This window comes from Eutrigla gurnardus (genome assembly GCF_963514095.1).
Source record: "Eutrigla gurnardus genome assembly, chromosome: 21".
NCBI classification, from domain to species: domain Eukaryota; kingdom Metazoa; phylum Chordata; class Actinopteri; order Perciformes; family Triglidae; genus Eutrigla; species Eutrigla gurnardus.
The window spans coordinates 15626168-15634701 of record NC_139932.1 but is presented as its reverse complement, the minus strand read 5'-3'; the positions used below and the strand labels follow the sequence as shown (position 1 = coordinate 15634701).

At 45.9% G+C, this 8534-nt stretch overlaps 1 protein-coding gene across 1 annotated transcript in view; it reads left to right on the top strand.

The window, feature by feature from the left end:
* The window catches only part of abcd2 (ATP-binding cassette, sub-family D (ALD), member 2), a 10566-nt gene extending 5741 nt beyond the window's left edge, over positions 1-4825 (top strand). The window contains exons 4-10 of the mRNA XM_084038801.1: positions 24-186; positions 655-749; positions 1367-1512; positions 2531-2676; positions 3623-3707; positions 4097-4222; positions 4312-4825. Coding sequence (XP_083894927.1) covers positions 24-186; positions 655-749; positions 1367-1512; positions 2531-2676; positions 3623-3707; positions 4097-4222; positions 4312-4516 — 966 coding nt within the window. The 3' untranslated portion in view covers positions 4517-4825. The remainder of the gene's footprint in view (positions 1-23; positions 187-654; positions 750-1366; positions 1513-2530; positions 2677-3622; positions 3708-4096; positions 4223-4311) is intronic.
* The last annotated feature ends 3709 nt before the right edge of the window (positions 4826-8534 follow it).

Sequence of the window (8534 nt, the reverse complement as noted above, 5' to 3'; positions counted from 1 at the left end):
CCCTCCCGTGTTTGTTGTGACAGGTCACGGAGTTGGCGGGCTACACGGCGCGGGTCCACAACATGTTCGAGGTGTTCGAGGACGTCCAGAGGGGCGTCTACAAGCGCTCCTCCGTGTCGACCGCCGCGGGGGCGGAGAAGAAGAGCAAGCCCGAGATGCACATCGACGGACCGCTGGAGATAAAGGGTAGGCCCGATCCTCCGTACGCGCACCCCCGCCTCTTTTTTTCCGTATTCAAATCCACTGAAAGGGAGAAACAGGTAGTCACTGCATTCACTTGGTTACTGTTGCTATGTTGGGCAAACACTCACCACTTCTGCTGCCTGGAGCAAAGGGCCACGCTGGTGGATTTGGTCGGTTGGTCACATTGCAGTGTTTGCACTTAAATAGCACAAATAGTCACGACAGCAAACGGCACTTTTCAGAACGTTGATGCGTTTGGCCAAAGCCTTATCTGGGGTAACAGTTTAAATTCTTCGATCACGGTCAGCAGTATCAAGGTCAAAGGTTGGAATCATAGAGAGAACGGTTAATCTGAGAGATAAGTGAAGCGGCAGCGAGGGGGTTTTAACCCCATCATTCCTGCCATGTAGGTTTTGTCCCATCCGTATCCATGCTTATGGATGTAACCCCTCGTTTGTGCTCTCTCTCCAGGTGAGGTGATAGACGTGGACAAAGGCATCGTGTGCGAGAGCGTCCCGATCATCACGCCCAACGGGGACGTGGTCGTGTCCTGCCTGAACGTCAAGGTGAGACGGCAACACTCTCTTTTCTTCAGTCGTCGGTATTTTGCTTCCCGTCGTCTGGCTCTTTGTTGCTGAACTCTTTCCTCATAAAAATAAAAACGAGCTTTACTCCAGCACCAAACTCTACTTCACACCATTAATGATGTGTTTGCGGGCGCCCCTGTTTCAGATGTTCTCTGAACTCCACCGAGGGTGGAGATAATTTACATTTAGGAAGAATCCTCTGAGGGCTCATTAGGTAACAGAAAACATCCTTTGGGTGATCATGACACGTTGCTCCCCTCAGACTATTGGCTGGGAGGATACCATCCTGCTTAAAACTACAGATCCATGCAGACAAAAGAGTCACTGTCCTGGTCTTCAAACTGTACCCGGTTGATTGATTTAGCCCTTAGTCTGCACACCGGTCTGGTTGTGAACGCTGATCTGAGGTCAATACGCCTGCTGGCATTGAGCCGGTGGAAATCTGCTGACGCTGCACTTATGCACACACGTTAAAGATTATATATAAATACCGCAGGAACACGAGAGGCATTCAGGATGGCTCCAAGCATCTTGATGTTGTTTGAGGGTTTGACTCATCTCAAGGAGAATTGATCCACCTCCCCTCTCCGTTGCAGGTGGAGGAGGGCATGCACCTGTTGATCACGGGGCCCAACGGCTGCGGGAAGAGCTCGCTGTTCAGGATCCTCAGCGGCTTGTGGCCCGTCTACGGCGGCCGCCTGCACAAACCCTCGCCCCAACACATGTTCTACATTCCCCAGAGGTAGGCAGACAAAGACGCACGCTTTCACACTTGTGACAATACACCGCAACAAAACATCGGACCGGTAAGCCTTACCAGTAATCTAATCCATGGTAACCAGACCTGTGTGTGTGTGTGTGTGTGTGTGGCTGACAAAGAGGAACCAGAGCTCTTGGCCACAGTGAAATATTTACCACCCAGACGAGGCTTCAAGTACTTTCATCCCCCGTCGTTTCTTTGTTATACCTTCCTCAGCCACGTGTCTACGATAGTTCTCTGTTGTTTGATTCAATTGTCTAGAATTATACAAATTCTCACTCCTGATGTTTTAGGAATAAGAAAGTCCCTGATATTTCAGGTGATAGGCACCCGTATTGATAATCAATGAATCTTCTAGAATCATTTTCTTCCTTCAGCTTTTCAATTGGGATTTTTTGCTTTTGTTTCTTTTATTTATACGATCACTTTGACCATAGTTTGCACTGTTTGCGTTTGTTAGCACTGTTAGCTGCAAGCCGCCGGCTCAGCCGCTGCTATGTTGAGAGCCGTGTGGAGGCTCCCAATCTCTTATTTAGTGTCCTTTCTGGTTTTGAACTGGTCAAATGTCAACGTGGGCATTTTATACCTTACACCTTAAAAAAGAAAAGTTTAAAAAAAGAGACTGCTGAGGGATCGCTGGTGGAAATAATTCCAGCCATAAAAAACATGAAAAACGGTGTCAATGCTCCCGACTTCTAACGGGTGAGATGACGATGAATCCTCAGAACTCAACCAATCAAAGACAAACCATGAACTGTAATCTTGGAGCCGCAGACTCAGCAGAGCGGTGAATATTTAATGCGTCGGAGGAGACGGCCACCTGGTTGCTCTGAGAGAATCCATCACCACGGACAATAGATCCAACAGAAGCTTAATGGGCTTCTTTCTCTCTTAAAGGATGTGCTCTTTTGTACGTCGGCTTTGTCAGCCATCTGGAGCGCTTAAGGAAATGAGGTGTCAACAAAGAAACCGTGGATAATATGTGTGTGTGACTCTCCAGGCCGTACATGTCCATGGGCTCCCTGCGGGACCAGGTGATCTACCCAGACTCCGTGGAGGACATGGCAGCCAGAGGCCTCAGCGACAAGGACCTGGAGGCCATCTTGGACATCGTCAACCTCTACCACATTGTCACCAGGGAGGGAGGTAAGACTAGGATGTGGAGGAAGTAGGAGAAAACACTCACAAGGGATACCAAGAACCCCAACTGGACGAAACAGATTAAAAAATGAGCCACCATAGAAGGAATAACCATCAAAATTAACAATTTTCTGCCAAAAAAAAACAAATAACCATCATTATACAATAATCATACACACAAAAAAGATCAGACAAAGTAACTAGATTGAGTACATGACAGTATTTTGTCCTCTGGGTTCCAAAGTTTGACTTTCAAATTGTTGCAAAAAAAAAAAAAAAAAGCCATTTGTGTGCAGGGCAGGTTTGCAGCTCTTTGTAGATCCAACAGGTCTCACTTCCACGTATGTGTGCCAGCCACAATCCTCGCTGCTTAACACTCGGGTATTACTTGAATGACCTAAACTTGAGTCACCGGCTAATTGGCAGCCACTCTGCTCTTATTACAAAACAAACAGGCCTATTGTTGTCAGCCGGCTACCGCGCAAAACCCCAGCGCTGCAAGACGGCTTTAATGTATGAATGGCTGCACTGTGCAAATGTTGGGAAAGGTTTTGATCGTGCATGCAGCTGAACTCACGGCATACGGCGGTCGTGGATATTTGGCACGCGTCCAATATAACAAGAAGAATAAGAATACAAATGTTCTTGTCTTTAAAGGAAGCTGCCTGACTGTAAGTCGGTGCATCCCGACTGGTTCGACCTTTATAAAACAAACATTATCACACCTGTTCTGCTGTTCCCCTCCTTAGTAACTCAAACCTGTCTGGTTACATTGTATCATTCATCACATTGCTCCAAATACATTTCGAAACAATTTTTTTTTTTACGTTTAGGCCTAAAATATTCCAGAATCGCAAATATCACAAAATTGATGGATGCACTTTCTTAGACTCTGTTTCTGTTTCGTGACTCTTGATGCTCTAAAATCCTGATGTCTCCTCTCTTGGTCCAGGCTGGGACGCCGAGCTGGACTGGAAGGACGTGCTGTCGGGAGGCGAGAAGCAGAGGATGGGCATGGCTCGCATGTTCTACCACAAGTAAGCAGAAACTTGTTCATCATCGTAGACGTGCGACACGCCGACTGGCACGAAGAAGAAGCCTTTCTTTTCTTTTCTTTTTTTAGCGGCAAGGCTCCAGGGATGCCAATGCATTTTGCAATTATGTGTTTCCTTCACATGCAAGAGTTGCAGTTACACCATCCATTACAGAATGCAGGAAGTGGAGAGTTTAGTTGAAACTTCTTCTGATTGGTTCCCGTTTTTTCATCATCGTAATGCAACATATTATAATATTCATGGGCGATAATAAGCCTACGTTTTAATTGGGTCAGGAAGCTGAATAACGGTTCCCTAACGTGTCATCTAGCGCCATCATCGGGTCAAAATGTCACATTCTTCTTCATTCAACATCCACCTGTTTACATCAGGCCCAAATATGCACTGCTGGACGAGTGCACCAGCGCCGTGAGCATCGACGTGGAGGGGAAGATTTTCCAGGCGGCGAAGGACGCCGGCATCTCTCTGCTTTCCATCACACACAGACCCTCGCTGTGGTAAGACCCCCCCCCCCCCTCCTCCTCTCACATGCCAAATAAGGAGACGCGAGAGTGCCGAGTTAACCCCTCCCTCCCCTCGCCTCCAGGAAGTACCACACCCACCTGCTCCAGTTCGACGGCGAGGGCGGCTGGCGCTTCGAGCAGCTGGACACGGCGACGCGCCTCTCCCTCACCGAGGAGAAGCAGCGGCTGGAGAGTCAGCTGGCCGGCATTCCCGAGATGCAGCATCGCCTCAACGAGCTCTGCAAGATCCTGGGAGACGACTCTGTCCTCAGAACAGCTGAGGAGTGAGGGGGAGGGGGAGGGGGAGGGGAAGGGGGAGGAGAGGCCCCAGAAGGGGAAACAGAGTGGGAGAGACAAAGAGGCAATGAAAGAATAAGGAATCTGTAGGTTTTTTAGTGTTATTTAAAGGCTGAGTTAAGGTTTAGACTTGTTTTTCCCTCGTTTGCTCCGAGCCTCTCCTGTGAAATCTTTCAGCTCTCCTCTCTCTCCTCCCCCCTTCTGTTCGTCTCCTTCTCCCTACTCCAACCCGAAGTATTACTCCCTCTCCTCACGCACACCGACTGCATACCCAAGCTGTAGCTTTTAAATTAAATAAAATAGCGTCACCTTTTCAAGTTCATTTAAATCCAAATTAACGGCGGTAATTTGTTTTCGTTTCATAGCACTTTACTCTGCTTTTTATTAGCGTTTCTGTTCGTCGTGGTAGCTCACTGTGAAATAAGGTGATAGCTGCGTTTTTTGTTTTTTATCATAGAAACCTTTTAAATGGTGTCCGAAGCAGTATTTTCACGCCCGGCCTGCTGGGCGGTGCAGGATCCACATTTTTTGTCATGATTTTAGCAGAAGTTAACTGAACTTAACGTGACCTCTTAGATCCCGAGAGGTCAACAGAGACTATTTTTCAAAGATGTCACACTTTGCCTTTTGTTTGATTTTGTCCGTGTGCGTCTCAAGCCGCAGTACAATCCCTTCTCCTCAGACCTCAGCCCTTGTGAGGACCACAGAACCACAGATCCAGGCTCAGACAGCAGCTCGGCTCTATTATTAGAGCGATTAGTGACGCAGGTCTGACTCCAGAACCATTTCTGGGTTATTGAGCAAACACAATCAGATAAAGAGCCCACCCCTCCCCCCCATCCCCCATCTGAAAGAGAATCAAACGCTACAGCGGACGGACAGGTAGACTCACCATGTCACTGTCACACACCCAGCTGTCTGAGCTCCGTGTTGACACAAAACACGCTCGGCTGCGTTGCCAGTTGCATGCTGGGACGCTCTGAGAATCATCGTGCGTCACGCTAATCAACTTAAAGGACGCTTCCTGTAAATGTGATGATGGAAAGGAAGTCTCTGTTTATTATCTTTTAATATCATGCAGTGTGTTTACATGCACTTATTTTTTTTTTTTGATAACACGCCGCATGTTATTATGTTGAAATATATGAGGCCTTATTGGGTTGTACCTAATTAGCGTATTCCATAATAGGGCTAATATACATTAGTGGTTTAGTTAGCGGTCTCGGCTGCACACAGGAATGATTTTTTTTTCCTCATTTAACTTTTATCATCATCATTTCATTTTAAGTTTTACCAGCAACTTATCTGAAGTTGTGATACTGTGAAATGTGTGATTTGTTACATGATTGTTGTAAAAAAACGTGAAAAGTGCGGCGGTTCTGATCTGTGGTCGTGGCTGCTTTTTACCGTTTTGTTCCTTTTTCTGTGGTTCACACCTGTGTGCTGGCTTCCTGTGTCCCGCATGGCGAGTCCGAGGGAAAGCAAAGAGGATTGTTTTTGTTTATTGAAACACGTAGAGTTATATTTTTGAGGTTTCATTCATTAATTTGGGCCTGAAACTTACAAAAGTCACCCAGAAACATTCCCCTCATCGTACTAAAAAACAGCCGATTAAATGTGTAGAAGCACTTTAGAAGCAAATATGAACTCTCAGACTGCACCACACGGGACTCGACCCCCCGTGTCACGGTACAAAATCAAGATCGGTGACATCATCGTCAGAACACAGGCGAGCGCACTGCTTCACCTCGAACCGGCTGGTCATCGTACTGCAGAGGAATCCGTGAATGAATGCTGGATTTGATGTAAAATGCACTTCTGGTTTGATCCTAATGTAAATAGTTGAGTGTAGAACTCCCCTCAGGCCTTCTGTAGGACTGAGCCGGGGCTGCATCCAGCATCTTCAACCCTTTGCAACCTCCCCTTTTGGCTTTTAGTGTACAGTTCAGGAAAAGGAAGGACTTTTTTTGGATGCAGCCCTGTCGCTGCTAGGTTTCAGAAGGATGTAGATTCACCCCTAGAGAAGAACTAATTAAAGATAGAAATGTAAATCCCTTTTGATATCTAAAGGGATAATTGAATGCTCTCTGAGGGTCTTGTTATATAAGGGGGGGGCGACCTGTAATGAGTCGTCTCTGTGCGCCGGCAGTCCGACTCTGTTGACAGGAGGCCAGCCGAGCCGCTGAATGACACAAGAGTCTGGCTGGTGACGCTGGGACACGAGGTCAGCTCCAGAGCAGACCATAAAAGAGTCCAAAATACTAGTTCGCCTTGAAAGGCCAGGAAATAAATCACGAGGTGCCATTTCCCTATTTCCTATCCTTTGTTTTCTGTCAAAATAGTGCTGTTTTTATGGATTTTCTTTGGGTTCGAGTTGTATATGAGGATCCTTTTTACGCCACATGTTCTCTAGCACGTTTAGCTGGTAGCCAAATAGGCAGATATTTGCCTAAAAGGGGTTAAAAAGAGAGTAAAGTTGGGATTTAAACCATTCCAACATGAACGTGATGTTGCTCTCCGTCTGCTGGATGTGTCCATTATCTTTGTCTGCTGACAAGTTTGCAATACGTTTATGCTAGCGTATTTCCGCTGCCCCCAAGTGGCCAAAAATAGACATCGCAGGTACAATACACCTCTTTTAACATGGCACCTCATTATTTCTTTCATTCGTAAACCATTTAGAACTGACGTCCTCACTGACAAAACTTTGATACTGAAGGTTTTCTCTTTTGTAAGTACGAGATCGAATGTATCCACGCGTTTTTGTCTCAAGGTCACGAGGACAACGAATGGTGCGCCGTCAAGGTCGTGCAACTCCTCCCGCGTACATCTAACTATTTTAGATTTTTAATTCCCGGATCAGTCGCCCCCCGACTTCCTTTATTATGATCTTGTTGTGCATGTGTAGGAATCTGTATTCTTAAACTTTAGAACCAAGAGAGGTACATCGGTATAAAGGTCATCTGTTCGGAAATCACGTGCTAAGGTCACTTTATGTTGAAAGATGAAGATGTATTTTCTTGTAAATAAAACAATACAGTGCAACCCCGGAGAGAAAAAAAACTTGTTTTTTTTCTCACAATCTCAGAATTCAATACCTTCACATTTCAGTTTGTTAGCTACATGTCTTTTATTGTATTTCTTAACATTAAGGTGGAACTGTCAAGTTATCTTTAACCCAAGTAGGTGGTCCATGTGCCCTTAGGTTATTAATAGAAGGATTGTAGCGTTGAAGACTAAAAATAAACCTGTTTGTCCCATCAACTTAAAGGTCGTGCCACCTCTTCACTCTGTGTGGTATTTAGATTTACAGCACCTGACACAGCCCTTAAACGCATCATTCACAATTGCATACTGCTCGTTAATTGGCAGGTTGTCAGTGAGGAGTGCATGCACACTAGAAAAGTGAAAAATAAAGTCCAGTACACTCAAAGAAACCAGTCCACATACTAAGAAACACTTAACTGTGCTTAGTGTAGTAACACTGTGGTCCCACAATGCACTGCACGAAGTGAAACAAGTAGCTGCACACAGCTTGTATGTAGATAACGGTGTAACGCTGCATAGAAGAAGTATATAGTGTGAAAATGCGACATCTGCTGGTGGAGAAAGCACATTACATCCGACGAGTCCTGTGGTGCAATAACAAGTGTTGGCCACAAGATGGCAGCATGAACAAGCAGCCACTTCCCTTTATTGCCCGTTCCTGATTTGCATACACCTTCAGCGTGTCATCATGTTGGAGATTATCAGCAATACATTCAAATTATACGCAAATAATAATAGGATTTATTTAAAGCTAGTTTATGATTTGTATTTGAATAATCTGAGGTCATAGACGGGGACATGAAGCAGGCCAAATTATTATTATTATTATTATATCATGGAGCTGTGGGTAAGGTCGTCCCCCTGTCGGATTGGTATAGCTCAGGAGAAAGGGGGAGGAGTTTGGTGACGTACTCCGTCTCGAGGATCACACGCCAAGTGGATCCCAGCTCGTCTACTCACA